Source organism: Taurulus bubalis, assembly GCF_910589615.1.
Source record: "Taurulus bubalis genome assembly, chromosome: 12".
Lineage (NCBI taxonomy): Eukaryota > Metazoa > Chordata > Actinopteri > Perciformes > Cottidae > Taurulus > Taurulus bubalis.
The window spans coordinates 21,324,562-21,342,247 of record NC_136600.1 but is presented as its reverse complement, the minus strand read 5'-3'; the positions used below and the strand labels follow the sequence as shown (position 1 = coordinate 21,342,247).

The following is a 17,686-nucleotide window of genomic DNA, read 5'->3' as shown; positions in this document are numbered from 1 at the left end:
AACCCAAACTCTATTTGTAAGGTTTCATTGATGGACTCCATCACTGCCTTATTCCTGTGGAATAAGATACATATTTTTAAATGTTAATTATATTTGATATTTTTTGCAGTTAATCAGTCTTTTTCATTAGCAGACAGTTTAATAGTTGATGATTTTTTTCGCAAACTGACAGTTCCTAATTGTTCTGCTTTCCTCTAACCCATCACTTGAATTGTGAATGCAATGATGTGTTATGATGCTCAAAAGAGAACAAACTAAACTTCAATTCAAGTATTATGGGAAGAAATCTTTATTTTAAACTGTAAATCCTTGGTCTTGGTCTTATAAGAGATAACAACTGAAACGTTTATGCACCAATCATCTTTACACCTGCTCTGTGAACAAAGCCACTTGAGAGCGAGTCGCCTTAGAGCAACCCAACTGCTCCATCTAGTGGACATGAACGTAAAAAATACAAAATATTGAGGAATGTTGACATAGAAATCATGGCGATTATATTACAACTGCAAAAAAAAAAAAGACATGTTATTTTCAACCTAAATACTAAGACCTGTATAATGTCTCACAGGATCAAAACATTTGAATCAGCTGGAGTGAAAACAAATCTGAAAAGCAAGAAGATTCAGACACTCCAATACAAACCTCACTGTTAAGAATGCACTTTGTGAGAAGAAAAATGGCAAAACTGGATTAACTCTTTCTCTGGAGGATAAACTGGAGTTTTGATGTCTTAATTTAATCCAATACTGGGAATTGTTCCATGTGGATTCTTGTGTGTTGTCAAAATATTTGTTGAGGAACTTGTTTATCTATATCATGTATCATTTGCACGAGGTGAAAACGTGTTAAAAAACATCCAGGACATGCTTATAATTAAAATCCATGGAGAATGAATGCATTTGAATGCTTGAATTTTGTCATTCCAAATCAAGCAAAAATACTGTAGCAACGATCATAAAGGGGAAAGATCTCTCTTGATTTAACACTTTGCTTTAAGGTGTGGTGCACATAGCTGGAGAAAAGTACTTAAAAGCCAAGTAGAAACCAGGGGTGTGTCGGCTTTTTTATTTCAAAGGCTTCTTCAATTGTTTAGTTTTGGTCCTGTTTTTAAGTTGGTGCCATATGTAAGCCGAAGGCCTAAAAAAAAGTTGTCCACAGTCGCACGTAAAGGGCATTCGGCACTTTCTCTTAACTTTACGTTTGCGTTTACGTCCAGATTTCTTCCGTGACTTGCCCCTCATGTGCTCAGCAAGGAGTTTGGCTCCTGTGAAAGTCTCCCCGCAGCTGACACAGATGTAGTTTACGGTCTCAGCGTGCCGAACGCAATGTCGCAGCAGGTGCAGCCGGTACTTAAACGCTCGACCGCACTGGCACTTGTGTGAGCGGTGGCCTCTGTGGAGGTAGCGGTGGCTGATGATGAAGGAGGGCTGCCGTAAGATGGCGCCACACTGCCTGCAGGGGTGAGGGGTCTTGGAACGCCAGCCCGTGTTCATACGTTTCATCATCGCCACGTCCTGGCTGTCGTTCTCAAACAAGGCCATGATCGAGGGCATTGGTGGAGCGACGGTGTCAGAGGCTGCGGGGGCTGGACTTGTGTCATTGGCACCAGGAGGGACAATTGAGGGTGCAGAACGACGGCTTAAAGACTGGTTCTTTGGACCTTGGGCGCCGTCGTTCACCGATCTAGGTGGTGCAGCAGAGGACGCCATGCATATAGTGGCACACTGTCTGTCTGCGTGGGAAGAGACAGGGGATGGGCCGGATTTCACAACAGTGGACAGAGACCCTGCATAGGTTTGGCCGACGTGCAGCTTTCCATTCATGACCTGGATTGGACTACTGTTGGCTGACTGGGCTGCAGCGCCAAGGACACCTGGTGAAACCTTCAAGTCAGTCAATGCAGATGGACCAGTAAGAATGCACACCTTGGTGCTGACCACTGACGAGTGAACCATGGTGACATGGTTTAACAAAGTTTGCTCCGAAGTGAAAAATGATTTGCATATGTTACACGCTAGCGGCATTGACTCTGAACAGAAGAGGACCAGAGGTGATTTGGTTCCCTTAGGACACTGGTGGAGTTGGTACGAGTTCTCATGAGGGAAAACTTGGCTACAGATTTCACAGGAATACAAAGGCATGTAGTGTTCCTTAAGAGACTTCTCAGTTAGGAAGAGCTTCTTGCACACTGAACACTGAAATTTTACCCGTACACCACTACAGTGCAGCAAATGGAGCTTCACTGACCGAAATGGCCCTCTACCACATGCAGCACATAGTGAACTATTAACCCTAGCAAGGGCTGCAGGGGCTTTTTTAGAATGCGGACTATAAGAGGAGTCACTGGAAGAATCAGATGAACTTGAGTCAACATCTGATTCTGGATCATCTGGACACAAGCCTGAAGATTTAGTGCGTGTCTTATCTTCGTCATCAGATTCACTGCTTGAGGAGTCATCTGCTTTCTCACATTCACTTTTCATGTCGATATCCTTATCATCTTCACCCACTGAAAACTCGACACTAGTTTCAGATGACGCAGCACTTCCGGGCTTCATCTTAATTCCTTGTTGGGGCGTCAGCTCTGACAATGAGTCACGATGCACCGACTTTGGGTTTTGCTGTGCAGTCCCGTCAATAGGAAAGTTGTCACAGTTCTGACTCTGATGTGTGGGTGCAGAAATCAGAGAAGGAGCTTTTTGAAAAGACGAGCCGATGCACTCTGTCCCTGCATGCTTGTTCAACTCCCACGAGCTACTGAAATACTGATTGCACTTTATGCAGCGGGGTGGCAAGTGTGCATTTTCCAGGTGCATGGAGAGGGATGTCAGGCGTCGGAAAGTAATCCCGCAGATGTTGCAGGTGGCTTTGCTATTGTGGCGTTTGTAGTGCAACATCAAGCTTTCTATTTCGCTGAACGTTTCGCCACATTCCCAACATTTGGCATCTGCTTTTTCATCCTCCTCCAGCCTGTTTGTGGGTTCACACCATTCTTCATCGCTGCTAGAGTCTTCAGACATAAGTAGCTGGTCAGGAAAAACCTCTGGGTGGACTGAAATGATAAATAAAATGGACAGAATCACTTTAAAATGTTTAAATACATCCATATTACAGGTTTGATACTTGCATCCCAGAAGAAGCAGTAGAGCAGACATCTTAGTCATTAAGATTATTATGATCATGATTATATCATTAATCATATTAACTTATTAGAATAAAGATTTAGCCAAACTACAATAATTATATGTTTGGTTTAGAGCTGAAACAATGATACTATAAACAAATTAGTTGACTGACAAGAAATAGTTCATAACGTGTCTTAACTGCTAGTTTGGATGATCAAACATCAATTAATTGTCCCCACAGGATAAAGCCCATTATCTTAGTCGCCCAAAATTGTAATTGGTACAATAGCTTGGTTTATGACTAGATAACTGCATTCCCATCCGCCTCAGCTGTATGTTAGCGAAGATTGTGTATACCTGCTATCACATAGAAGCACTGCAAATGTGAGCATTTAGCTCAAAGCACCCCTGTGTCCAAGGACAGCCTCATAAAGATGCTCGCATGTCTGTCGACTCTTACTGTTATTGTCCTGTGTCATTGTTGTTGTCACATACCAGTGTTATAGCATTTCAATGCAATTGAGTATGAAACAAAAAAAGCACCTTAAGGTCTAAGAAATAGACACATTCAATTAATTAATTAAACAAACAATTATGATAAATTATGAACATTATCATTATATCTTTTGTTAGGTTTTCACACCCATCTTTTTGTATTTACAATCGTTCCTACGTGTTTTAGCTGCCGTTACACATGTTTTAGTGTGCTTGAAGAGGAGCCATAACCTATATGTTACACTTTCAGCTGCACAGTGAAACTGTAACGTTACGTACCTCTGTCCACAAGTACTGGCCGCCTGCAGCCCAGAGAAGAGGTGAAATAATGTGATGAATCCCAACGTTGACTGTGCGTTTCTAAGACATATAAACGTCTGGGGTCAACGTCATCTTGTATGTAATGGTTAAGCACATTTCAAAAAGGAAAATGCCTTCAAATGTCACATTTGAAGAGACGACGTGATGGCGTCCACGGAACGAACTCCTCCATATCCGGTGAAAGCCGGAAGCGGGATGCCTCCACCTCCCAGAATGCACCAGCGTTGAATATTTCTCCAAACCTCGGGGGAAACTCGTTTTCCACACCGTACATTTCTATTACTGTAATCCAATTCAGTGAAAACGTTGAAGCGCGTTTAATCTGACAATATTCAAGAAAAAAAAATACACGGAAGCTTTTTAATTTAATCAATATCTATGTTTTAATCGGAATAAATAATAAGCTCTAGTAATATTTGAAGTATACATTTATAAATGTATGGTACTTTCTTAAATTTAAGCAAACAAGAACAATTGGATATCATCATAGAATATACAGTAACGCGAGCCCACGGATCCCAAAAGTAGCGGAACGATTAACATCATTGCGATGTTTCATGACGACTTCATTTACCAGACGAACGAGGTTCGTTTGAGCACCAAATACATCGCAGGCGGGCGGAGCTTCTTTCAGCGCGTTGACGTTAGAGAACCGGTTCGTAGTCGCGACGTACCGTTTAACGCCGTGTTTCTAGCGCAGAAAGCTTGAGCTGACTCCACCGCATTATAAACGTGCACGATGTCACCATTAAATACCGTTCAACGCAACCGACAGTAACGGTCGCGGGGGTCGCGAGCTAAGAGTAGATTTCTTGTTTCAAAGATATTTCATCTCTAGCGTTAGCTCGCTTCAACTTGGACTGGCTTCCTATCGTCAGCTAGCTTCCTGTTGACGTCAGTTGTGTTGTTGTTGTGGTTGTTGTGGGGACTCAGGAAAGTAGCGACATGTCCGAGTCCGGTCACAGTCAGCCCGGGATGTACGGGCAGGGGCGCAGGAGGAGGCGACGCCGGGGGGACAGAGATGTGGGACCTCCGGGGCAAAATCTGTCCGGTCCCAGCCGGGACCGAGAATATCAACCGAGGGAACGCAGGGTAACGTTCACGTTAGTTCGAAGACAAAGTCTGCGTTGTTTTCACTGGTGGTTGTATTTCCTCACAAACATAGTGACTAACTGTATTTGTGTCTGTCCAGGATGGGAGCGAGGATCCACCAGGCCCTCTCATCCAGAAGACACCCATCATTCTTGCAAAGCCCCCCGGGGAAAGGGTACGTTCAGTTATAACTGCTTAGATACTAACACATACAAAGACATCAGAACATGTGTATTTGTCGAGGTAGTAGTACTGTTTGAAGGATTGTCATATTGACCACAGAGTAAAAATATGCGTTAGCACGACTGTAATATGTGAAAACTATTTATTTGGCAGACACTTTTGCTCAAGGCAATGTAAGGTATTTATACTGTTACGTTAGTCTTTCCAGAATTTAGTACTACGTTCGCAATGGCAACAAACTGAGTCCCAGTTAATATGCGATTGTTACGGAAAAGTAAAGCTTGTTTGTATTCAGGTCTTCTACTTCTTAGGTTATACGATCTATTGACCTGTGCTGTTGTTGGACTCCTTTTTAAGGCCAAGCCCTTGCAGAATGCACCTGTCAGTGGAGCTCCAGTTCTGGAGAAGCCCATCATGCTAATGAAAGCCAGGGATGATGGAGGGAAGCTGGGTACCCCTCCAGATGCGGCAGCTCAACCCTCAGGTCCTGGGCCCTCCAAGATGGAGAGGGAGGGGCAGCGACCCACCCAGCCTGTGTACCAGATCCAAAACAGAGGAATGGGTGCTTCTGCATCAAGCAGCGCTGTGGACCGTGAGCCATTTCACAAAAATACCTTTTTTCTACTGTAAAGCTCAGTAACTGTGATGTTTTGACTACTTAGATGCACTCAATAAAGCCAAATTACATCCACATAGAGAAGAAAAGTAAACTGTGAATCTCTTCACATGACTTCCAGCTATGGTTGGCCAGTCTAAACTCCTCCCTCCTGAGAAGATGAAGCACAGCATCAAGCTCGTGGATGACCAGATGAATTGGTGTGATAGTGCCATGGAGGTGAGTTAACGTACCATTGTACCAAAGGATGTGTTTATATTTTCAATATAATGAACTGTGTGTACTCAAAGGAAGTTCTGTTGTCCTGTGTTGCAGTATCTGAGGGACCAGACAGATATGTTGGTGGTGGGAGTCATTGGCTTGCAGGGAAGTGGGAAATCTACAATCATGTCACTGTTATCTGCCAACACTCCTGAGGAAGATCAAAGGTGAGGCTGGTTGTAACACCAACAATAAGCTCACGCTTTTAAACTGCTTGGTTATCTGCATTTGTTCCATTTATCGATCAAAAACAGAATAGTGGCTAAACTTGAACTATGAAGAAGTCTACAGTTAAAGAAAATATATCTTTAGTATGTAGGAGGTATTTGTGATAGTATATTGATATATAAGTTGTCCCTTTTTTGTATGCATTTTAAAGCAGCACTTGACAAGTGAAAGTACTCTTTCTGAACACACAGAACACAAATCCACTTCTGCAGAGTCTAGTGGAGCATTTCAGCTAATCCTGTATTATATTGTTTAAAACCAGTTAACTGTGTGACACTGTACAATGTCCACACACTGGACAACCTTATAAGCAAATACTATTTGTTTAGAGAACATTTGAAATACTAGATGAATTGCTTATTCAGACCGTTTCATCCTTTCCATGCATTGTTCTTTAAGCTTCACCAGTGCAGTCTGTTTAAATGATGGGATGCGTGTTTGTTTGCTCAGGGGCTATGTATTCAGAGCCCAGACTCAAGAAATCAAGGAAAGAGGAGGAAACCAGAGTACAGGCATTGATTTCTTCATCACACAGGAGAGAGTCATTTTCTTGGATACACAGGTATGGATGTCGTATTGCAGACGCAGTTTCTCTTTCGTTTTCTATAGTATTTTCAATTCGTTATCAGTGGGTTGAGTGTAAAAAGTCATGAACTGTGTAAATTGAAACATCACCCTGGGATAGAAAGTAGTTACGGTTAACTTTAACTCTGTGTTTGGTTAAAGGCTAATGAGCTGTGTGTGTGTGAATGCCTTTTGTGTTTCTTCAGCCAATGCTCAGCCCATCTATTCTCGACCACCTCATCAACAACGATCGGAAGTTGCCTCCAGAGTACAACCTCCCTCACACATATGTTGAGATGCAGGTCAGTGGCTGGCCTGCAGGTGGCAGCAGGTGAAAACACCAGTTGTTCATGTGAGCACTGGTGGTTAACCTGGAGGGACCAATACACACCTTTTGTCCTCTGATTCATTGTTTAATGACCACATAAGCACTCTGTGTGTAATCTGTCAACAGTCTCTTCAGATCGCCGCCTTCCTGTTTACAGTGTGCCATGTGGTCATTGTGGTTCAAGATTGGTTCACTGACTTAAACCTCTACAGGTTGGTACTAACTGCTAATCTGCAATGGCTCTGTGTTATAGTTACTAGCAAGATTTACGGGAGAGAAAAAAAGGGTAGCTCTCAAAGCCCCCCTCTTACCTCAGGAATGTTGAGCATTTCATCTCGTATCTTGAGAGGATATTTGTCTTCTGTTTTTTTCATAAGCTCAATATTATGTATCTTTCAGTTGGTCTTGTAGACAACAAATGCAGGCAAGATCAGACCTGTTAAAAAATGTACCAGTCAAGCTTGTGCCGGCACTTGTCTTGTCCAATACAGTATTATCTGTTCAAGAGGGCATTTTAATCATTCATTAGAATACTTCTAGCCTCACTGTAAGACTTTTCCCTGTGTATACCTGTTCCAAATTTAACTTTCACACAACTGAAAAGTTGTGCAGCAATAGCTATAATCAGCGTAGTCGTAGCTACTGTAGAAGATAGACGACACTAACCTTGAAATGTACAGAAATCCATTTAAACCAAATATATATATATATATATATATATATATATATATATATATATATATATATATATATATATATATATATATATATATATATATATATACAGGTAAAAGCCAGTGAATTAGAATATTTTGAAAAACTTGATTTATTTCAGTAATTGCATTCAAAAGGTGTAACTTGTACATTATATTTATTCATTGCGCACAGACTGATGCATTCAAATGTTTATTTCATTTAATTTTGATGATTTGAAGTGGCAACAAATGAAAATCCAAAATTCCGTGTGTCACAAAATTAGAATATTACTTAAGGCTGATACAAAAAAGGGATTTTTAGAAATGTTGGCCAACTGAAAAGTATGAAAATGAAAAATATGAGCATGTACAATACTCAATACTTGGTTGGAGCTCCTTTTGCCTCAATTACTGCGTTAATGCGGCGTGGCATGGAGTCCATGAGTTTCTGGCACTGCTCAGGTGTTATGAGAGCCCAGGTTGCTCTGATAGTGGCCTTCAACTCTTCTGCGTTTTTGGGTCTGGCATTCTGCATCTTCCTTTTCCCAATACCCCACAGATTTTCTATGGGGCTAAGGTCAGGGGAGTTGGCTGGCCAATTTAGAACAGAAATACCATGGTCCGTAAACCAGGCACGGGTAGATTTTGCGCTGTGTGCAGGCGCCAAGTCCTGTTGGAACTTGAAATCTCCATCTCCATAGAGCAGGTCAGCAGCAGGAAGCATGAAGTGCTCTAAAACTTGCTGGTATACGGCTGCGTTGACCCTGGATCTCAGGAAACAGAGTGGACCGACACCAGCAGATGACATGGCACCCCAAACCATCACTGATGGTGGAAACTTTACACTAGACTTCAGGCAACGTGGATCCTGTGCCTCCCAGAGTCTGGAGGAGGACAGGAGAGGCACAGGATCCACGTTGCCTGAAGTCTACTTTTCTTTTTTTTCTTTTTTTCATACTTTTCAGTTGGCCAACATTTCTAAAAAATCCCTTTTTTGTATCAGCCTTAAGTAATATTCTAATTTTGTGACACACGGAATTTTGGATTTTCATTTGTTGCCACTTCAAATCATCAAAATTAAATGAAATAAACATTTGAATGCATCAGTCTGTGTGCAATGAATAAATATAATGTACAAGTTACACCTTTTGAATGCAATTACTGAAATAAATCAAGTTTTTCAAAATATTCTAATTCACTGGCTTTTACCTGTGTGTGTGTGTGTGTGTGTGTGTGTGTGTGTGTATATATATATATTTATATATATATATATATATATATATATATATATATATATATATATATATATATATATATATATATATATATATATATAGTATAAATATATAAACCAAATGTTTGTGCGTAGGTTTCTTCAGACCGCTGAGATGTTGAAACCCTCCACTCCGTCTGCAAGCCATGACAGCACTGGCTCTTCAGGCAATGACGATGGAGCAGAATACTATCCTCATATAGGTGACTTTTCAATGGAGAAACACACAATCTCACACGCATCAACCAGGTTTAATGAGCTTTTTTAAATTTCTCCCTCTTCCAGTGTTCCTCCAGAATAAAGCCAGACGGGATGATTTCTGCCCAAGCAGTCTCAAGAACATGTATATGGTTGTGGACAAATTAATGGCCCACTCTCATCTCAAGTACAAAGGTTAAAAACTGCAAGCATATCCTCTTCAATAAACATACACTGTTCATTATGGGACGGTTTTTAATGGCTAACCATGACAATACCATTCCATGGATGCATATTTGTTTTCGAGATTGAAGGAACAAAATAGTGATATGATGCCACACCTGCATTCATCTCATAATATATGTTTTGTTTTCAGGTACATTGTCCATGCTCGACTGCAATATGTTCCCTGGTTTGGAGCAGGACTATCTGGCAACGGAAGTCAACATGTTCCTCCTTCCTATGCAGGAGAATGATGGGGAGGATAATCTGACTAAAGCAGGTTAGAGAGAATGTATCTTCACATCAGGCGCAACTCAATTGTTTTCATGTATATTGTGTAAAATGTGAATTTGTCTTTGTGCCATGTTTAGGGACGGGAACATACCCGCTCTTCTCTCTGCTCCCGGGGTACAGAGGTCATCCTGCCTTCTCAACCATGGTTTCAAAACTCCGCAGCCAAATATTAGCAATGCCTCGCTGTCAACTGTCACACACCATCCTCACTGAGAAGAACTGGTAAACCTCACACTTTTCTGAAGAAAAGAAAAAGTGCATATCTTTTTTAAATGGGTGCACGGTATGATGATGATATGATCTAAAAGGGTTAAGGCATTCTCCTTTCATCTTCTCTTAAGGACAGTGCTCTTTTTAGTTTTTATGATAAAGTAGATTTCTGTTTTTTGCAAAAACAAATCTTCTTACTGTGCTTACTTTGCACAATGTTTTTTTGCTGTGAAGCCTTTAGAAAACATTTGAGAATATGAATGAACACTTAAGTTCAATATGGACTGCTTTATAAACACATTCAGCAATGAAACCGACCATGAATTTGAAATGGTTCTGTGCAGTAAAAATATATATTTACAAAGCATATCTGTTTTTGTGTGTTATTATAACCAGTTTAATTGCAATTTATTATCTAGGTTATTATAAATGTATATACTTTACATGCACAAAAATAGCTTTCATTTCATTTTTTTGTATTTGTAGCCTTCATTCTGTGTAGCGAAAGTGTTTTCAAGGTAGACGTGGCAAAGACGCATGCTGCATGAACTGCAACAATCCCTGGTTCTTTGTTGCGTGCCACCCACACCCATTTCATTGTATTCACCTGATGACTGTGAATGTGTTGTGTTTTCCAGGTTTCACTATGCAGCTCGTATCTGGGATGGGGTGAAAAAGTCCTCGGCCCTCTCAGAGTACAGCCGCCTGCTCTGCTAGCACCTTGGTTGAACTGCTGTCGTATACAATAGCAGTTGTAAGCTGTTATGTCTGATAATCAGGTCACATGAAGGAAAATGTGGCTCTGAAAGTGGAGACCGTCGTTTGCACTCTACAGGAGGGACAAGTGAACCTGAATGCCCCCGGTCAGTGGTGAAGAGTCAGATATTAAAGCAGGACACCTTCTCTAGACTTTGGTGGGATGGAAAAGCTGCGAACGTCTGGCGCTCAGTGTCAGAAAGTTGTGCATCTGCCGCGTTGAAATGACACAGCTGCAGCCTGCGCGCAAGTGGTGAGAGAGAAAAAGGAAACCAGTTGCACAGGTTTGCTCATGTTTGAACAAGATGTGATATATATATATGTATATATGTATGTGTATATATATATATATATATATATATATATATATATATATATATATATATATATATATATATATATATATATATATATATATATATATATATATATTTTTTTTTTTTTTTTTTTTTTTTTTGCAAGCCATTATGGACTTTGATGTTTTGGTCTTTTACACATGAAAATATAAATATTTGTTTTAGTTTTCTTTCAACCCTTAATCAAAAGGGTAATTGTGAATTACTCGGAAATAAAAGGAAACTCAAGTAAAACATATTTCGCCTGTGGGTCATTTTTATTGTAATTTTCTTCCAAGTTAAGGATGTTGTCGAGCTCCAACGACATGTTGCTTTAAAACCTTTCACAAGACAACGATTATGACACCTACATCAGAAGTAGCGTTCTTTTTTAGGTGAAGAACACACAAACCCTAATGTGTTTGGACCTGTTTGATCTTGATTTATTTGAGGGTTACGACCTAAAAAGATGAATGAAAATTAAACTTTGGTGTCGGTTGGAAACCACTTGTTCAGCAACCTACAAATATCATCAGCAAAACTACATGCAGTTAAGAGGCTGCATTAGGTTTCCATGATGGACTTTTCTACAAAGTTTTGCAAATTCATACCATTTTCACATATCCAGCTACTGTATTAGCCAACAACCTGAAAAGGTTATGCATGCTGACCTACCTCAAACTAACCTTGTTTACATATTCTTTTGAATATGTAAACAAAACCAGTCACTGCCATTTAATAATCAAATATATTTGTCTGTTCTTGTTGGGGAGCTTTAGGTCATCCCTAAACATCTCTCGGAACTAAATCAATGACAAGCCTAATGTGCTTCTCAAAACCAAGTTTACATTTTTTAACTAATTTCTACTAATCAATTGGCCTGATTGCTGACACAATTGTCAATTTCTTCTGCACAGAGAGTCAACGCTCAGAGATATTTTTTGTATCATCCTTCAGGAACATTGTGATGTTTAAACACCAAGGTAATCTAACTTGACGCAATAAAAGTAAATAGATATTTATAATAAGTCAGATTTATGGTTATTTTTCTGCTGCACTACTATAAACAGTCATTTTCAGACAGCAGCAGTTAACCAATACAGCCAAAAATGTATTTTTCTTTGATGGTGTAAAAAGCAAACAATCAAAAATGCAGTCATTACTTTATTTAATGAAATAAGATAATCCTCTTAATAAAGGAATATCTTATCTTATTACAAACATTATATTAAAATGACCTGTTTTACTTTGAAAAAAAGGGCTGTTATGTGAACACAGTCAGTATCTGCCATTGTGCAGTCACCTGATAACATAATTGGAAATCCTCCAAAAATGGGAATACACTGTCAACAACAGAGAAAATGTTTTCCCTCTTTCATAATTGCAGAAGGGCAGTTCCTGACATGACACAGCCATGCAAACATGCTCTCCTTGCATCCTTGTTTACGTCCTCCTTGCAAGTGTAAACATATATCATTTGAGAGATGTGTGTTAATATGTGTGAAAACATAGTGGAAGTATTTCACTTTGTGTTTTATTAGTCCTGCAGTAAGTCTGTCTTTTTATGAATGGATACTCTGTGCTATAGCTCTTGGAGCTATAAGACACCTCGTGCAAGAATGTTCATCTCTGCCAAAAAACAAAACAAAACAAAAAAAACAGTTTCAATTCAAGTGAATTTACAAGGTTTTTTTTTTCTTCTAAGTTTCACATTTAGTCACTTTCAAGGCAGGAATAAAGGTGTGGTCTGAGGATGAGGACAGCCTCTTCTCAGAGAACTACATATACCCGTAACCGATCAGACTGAATCTTGTTCTATCCGCCATCACAACATGCATCTCCTGACACTCATCTTGGGGATTGTTCTTCTCCCTAAAGGCAAGTTTACGTTCTGTTTTGGGTTCATTTAGAAGAGAAGGAGGATTTTAAATTATGTTTACCTTTACAAATGCTAAAATGAATAACAATGTTAAAACGGATCTGTATATTGTGTTTGCACAGCCCACACCCTGAACTGTTATGAGTGTGTACGGGGAACCTCAGGAGCCTGCACAGACACCGCTAATTGCCCTTTGCCGGGTCAACTCTGTAGTGCTTTACGTTTAACTTCATATACAGGTATGGTTGTTCGTGTTGCATTTTTTTCTTGTGAAAATGATTTGTCCTGGCACTACAACGGTTCCTCTTTTGTTGCAGGTGGTTCAAAAGTGGTTGATGTCCACGCAAAAAGCTGTGCTTTGACTTCCGAGTGCGTTGAAGCCTCACTCAACTTCGGAATCACTAAAACCACAATTAACAGCAAGTGTTGCAACTCCGACCTCTGCAATGACCAACCTGCGCCTGGTAACGTACTTTTATTGTCTGTTGGAACTCTTTACACTGAGAACTGTTTTAGTTGCAGGAGAGAACGCTATTAAAAATGTGACTATTAAAAATGTGACTATTAAAAGCTACAAATTGCTGTAGAAATACAAGAACGTACTCAACAGTAACGTACTGTTCTTCGTAAATACAGTTGAATACAGTTAAATACAGCAAAAGTTGACGCCTTGGAAGAAGAAAACAAAAATAACATCACGCTATACTGTCAGATATTGCAGTATACTACACTATTTTTTACTTTTTCAGTTAACTTAGTCCGCCCATTAATCTTCAAAACCCCATTGCATCAACTCTCTACTACTTATTCAGCACATAGTCAACATAAAGACTGTGGGGGAAAAAAGCCTTAGATATCATAGATCCGTGGTTTTATTCAAGATGAAAGAATAATATGAGGACATTTGAGAAGAAGATTTTCAACGCACTCTAACCGAAGTGGACCGAGCCCCACCTGCTGCTCCACCTGGCCTACAAACACCGCAGCGGACACCGTAGTCCATGCTGTCCCTGTGGCTCACTGAACAAGGTAAATGGAATATTATAGTAGCATTAGTAGCAATAGTCAGCATTACTGCGTTCAATCATTTTGTGTTGAATTAACATTGTAATTTATTTATTGTTTGCCTATGACGTGACTTGTTAAACCGCATGTGGCTAGCACGCATGCTAACGCTTTGAGCTAACTTTAGCTAGCATACCTTAACTTTACTCTCATTTTATATCATTATCTTTCTGTCGAGCCACGTCACCGACGTGTAGAGTTATTTCATTTTCAAAGTCACTGGAATGAATTCATCAGCAATTGAATCAAAGTAAGTGCTAATATAGTAAGTTAGCTAACGGGAGCATGGTCATATTCATTTAACATTGAGGCCGTGTTAACTTCAGCTACCGCTATAGCATTTGCTTTGTCAGTTTAATTTTGATTAAATGAAGGTTAAAATAAAGTTCCAACGTACGATTTGATCCCTTATTGATGTTGTAAAATCTAACTTAGAATTTGTACTCTCTACATACCACATCTAATATATATATGCTTTCTCTGTTATTACATTTTTAGGTGCTTCACTGGTCTCAACTGAAGGTCATCCAGGGGTAGCTGGTGTCCAGAAGAAGGCAGCTGTGAATCCCCATGTGGACATATTAATATTTATAAAACACCTCCTGGACTTTGAGTGTGGCTTCATGTAGCCCACAACACATCTCCATAGAGGAGGAAACAGAGAGTAATGCAACCTGTGTTCATTTCAGTTCATCAAGTTGTCTCAAACGTGCAGTTCCAGATTTGTTCTTTTACTCGCTTTCTATTGCACTAATAACCATAACTCATAAAAACTGAACAGGATTCAGAGTTCTGGTCTGATTGTATTGTACAATAATGTAATTACTGAAAATGTTTTTGCTACTGAATGTGTTTGATGCATTTGCTTTAATGAATGCAATTTTGTATGGTGCATTTATTATTTGTATTTTGCAAAAATGTGATCACTGTCAAACTGTCAGTCATTGAATGTGTTTGACACTGCATTGGCTTTAATACGAGATTATTATTGTAAGGTCATCTCTTGTCTGAGTCGTTTCTATGCTAGCAATTTTCAGGGGTTTTATGTTTAAGCTAATGTTACAACATTAGCTTCTAGCAGTGTCGTACTGTAAACATACATTATACAGTACTGTCATGAACCGGTAATTAACTGTTTATGGGAACACTAACATAACAGTATAATGCCTTATCTATACAGCACTGTACTGTAATAATGTTTACAGTATTAGGCAGTTGTTGTAAATTACAGTAGGTATGCTGTAGAATTACAGTTGAATGCTGGAAGCTGTAGCTGCCAGTTATTTACTGTAATTTAACAGGGAAATGTGTACAGCAGTGTAGAGTTGTTTACTTTTTTTTAATAATATAAAAATATCTGACCGAATAATATACATCTGCAAAGTAGTGCAGATGTAGGTGTCTGATTAATTGTTCATTGCACTTATTGTAAGTTGCTTTGAAAAAAAGCATCAGCTAAATGAAATGTAATGTTATATGTTTGGAGCAAATATGGTTTGAGAAACGAGACTCACATTTTGGAACAAGCCAGTATGAGGAAATTACTTTTCCCCCAATATCACCATCTGATATAGAGCAGCCCAAGGGCAAGATACCCCCAACTGCCACAGTGCAGCTATGTGTGTGTGTGTGTGTGTGTGTGTGTGTGTGTGTGTGTGTGTGTGTGTGTGTGTGTGTGTGTGTGTGTGTGTGTGTATGTGTGTGTGCCCAACTGCCACAGTGTGTGTGTGTGTCTTTGACTTTGAAAGAGAGAAATACTTTTTAAATCTGTTCATTTGAATGCTGTTCACTAGCATATAAATAGTTTAAAAAAAGGCACTAAAAGACAAATATTGCATTGCAATAACCTCTCAATCCCACTTCACAAAACCAAATAGTATAAACAATGTATGTTTTATATTACAGTGCCCGGCAAATCCACTCCAAATGGTAAAATGTGCTTCCAATGCAAAGGACAAGACTGCACCGCAACTCTAAACTGTGAGGGAACTGAGGACCGCTGCATCTCAGCCAAAGGTAACAAGCCTGCAAGCATTTGCCATCTTACTCTGTTTCACATGTTTCCTTTCCATGATTCTAGCATAACACTAACATTATGTTCATCCCCTCAGTGAATGCAGGAGGTGAATCAATTACCATAAAGGGCTGTGCCTCCAAGCTGCTATGCTTGCCTGAAACTCAGAAGATGTCGGGAGTTGTTGGCGCAGAAGTAAGCTGCTGTCAGGGGGATTACTGTAACAGCGCCAGCAGCACGAGTGCTGGCCTTCTGCTCCTGGTGGCACCGCTAGTCTCTTTGGTCGTGCTCCCTTAAATGGTCAAGACGGCAGCATCACCCCCAGCTTTTCCTCTCATTTTTGCAAGGAATCATAGTGCTCACATCCCTCCTTATCCTTTCAACTGATGAGTGAGAAAGCATAGCAGGTACAGCATTGAAATATAATTTAGGAAAGTTGGGATTTGTCTCATTGCAACAGCTAGTTTCTATCGGCTTATTTTGTTTTGCGGCCATGAAAGTTTTTTGCACTCTTTTTGCATGTTGTCTATACAATAGCAACTGTTTTGCATATTATGGAAATTTCTGGGACGAGAATGTATACATGTTCTATATTGTTTCCCTAAAACATTTTGTTATTAAAATTATTGGGAATACTTTAATGTCTTTGTTAAAAAAAAGCTGAATAAATACATTTCTCAAATTTATGCTGTGTATTCTGATTTTGGTTCTAAATCAGTGGTTCTTAAATGGGGTACGTGAGATACAAAACAAATATATATAAAAAATTAGCATCGATTAAAAAAATCCTTTAAAAATAGTTATTTAATAGATATTCAATAAAATGTAAGGCAAGGCAAGTTTATTTGTATAGCACATTTCAACAACAAGGTGATTCAAAGTGCCTCATATAAAACCATTAAAAGCATCAAAATAATGCAGAAGAAAACAAGATTTAAAAATGTGTGTAAATGCATGAAGATAATTGTATATATTCTATATTAAATCTGACTTTTCAACCCAAAATGATTTTGCACTGGTTAGGGGGGTACTTGGCTGAAAATATATTTCAAAGGGGCTGCATCACTGAAAAAAGGTTGAGAACCACTGCTCTAAATTCTAAAAGTCTCATTTTAAAAGACGTGAGTTATTCAGAATACTCAGTTTTAAAGTTGTTACATATAATAATTACCATAACTAAATATATTTGTACAGGTCTGAGCCCTCAGCCTCTATTTTCTTATTCTAGAATCTGATATAAAGTTTAACCTTTTAAAAACCAATCCGCCCCTAGGAGGCAGAGTGAGCAATTGTTATATAAAACTGTAGATTTTTAAACTTAGAAAATAACTCATTGCTGTGTATATAAAGAAGCGTGTGTGATACAATATGTTGAAGCACTTACCACTGACTGCAGAAGCATGCAGCTGTTGTAACTCTTCCCTTGAAAGAAATAAACGAAGACAACTCTGATTCCAAAGGGGTTTTATTCATCTTCATTACTTATGTTCATTTCCGACTTCCTCTCCTGATAACATAAGAGATTTTGTTAC

The 17,686-nt window shown here is 39.2% G+C and overlaps 3 protein-coding genes across 3 annotated transcripts; 2 read left to right on the top strand and 1 right to left on the bottom strand.

The window, feature by feature from the left end:
• Positions 1 to 1,064: 1,064 nt before the first annotated feature.
• Positions 1,065 to 3,020, bottom strand: LOC306744659 (uncharacterized protein; the record flags this gene model as incomplete). Its single annotated transcript, XM_079227341.1, has 1 exon — positions 1,065 to 3,020. One exon carries the CDS (start codon positions 3,018 to 3,020, stop codon positions 1,065 to 1,067), a length of 1,956 nt encoding a protein of 651 aa, XP_079083467.1.
• Positions 3,021 to 4,886: 1,866 nt separating this feature from the next.
• smg9 (SMG9 nonsense mediated mRNA decay factor) lies at positions 4,887 to 11,160 on the top strand (the record flags this gene model as incomplete). Its single annotated transcript, XM_079227503.1, has 13 exons — positions 4,887 to 5,033; positions 5,134 to 5,208; positions 5,574 to 5,808; positions 5,954 to 6,051; positions 6,148 to 6,260; positions 6,772 to 6,883; positions 7,092 to 7,187; positions 7,340 to 7,425; positions 9,278 to 9,384; positions 9,467 to 9,574; positions 9,756 to 9,881; positions 9,973 to 10,117; positions 10,744 to 11,160. 13 exons carry the CDS (start codon positions 4,887 to 4,889, stop codon positions 10,820 to 10,822), a joined length of 1,527 nt encoding a protein of 508 aa, XP_079083629.1. The 3' UTR covers positions 10,823 to 11,160.
• A 1,868-nt stretch (positions 11,161 to 13,028) lies between these two features.
• negaly6 (neuromast-expressed gpi-anchored lymphocyte antigen 6) lies at positions 13,029 to 16,589 on the top strand (the record flags this gene model as incomplete). The annotated part of the gene is made up of 5 exons (XM_079227340.1): positions 13,029 to 13,074; positions 13,198 to 13,314; positions 13,393 to 13,539; positions 16,046 to 16,156; positions 16,252 to 16,589. The coding sequence occupies 5 exons, from the start codon at positions 13,029 to 13,031 to the stop codon at positions 16,449 to 16,451; spliced, it is 621 nt and encodes a 206-aa protein (XP_079083466.1). The 3' UTR covers positions 16,452 to 16,589.
• Between the last annotated feature and the right edge of the window lie 1,097 nt (positions 16,590 to 17,686).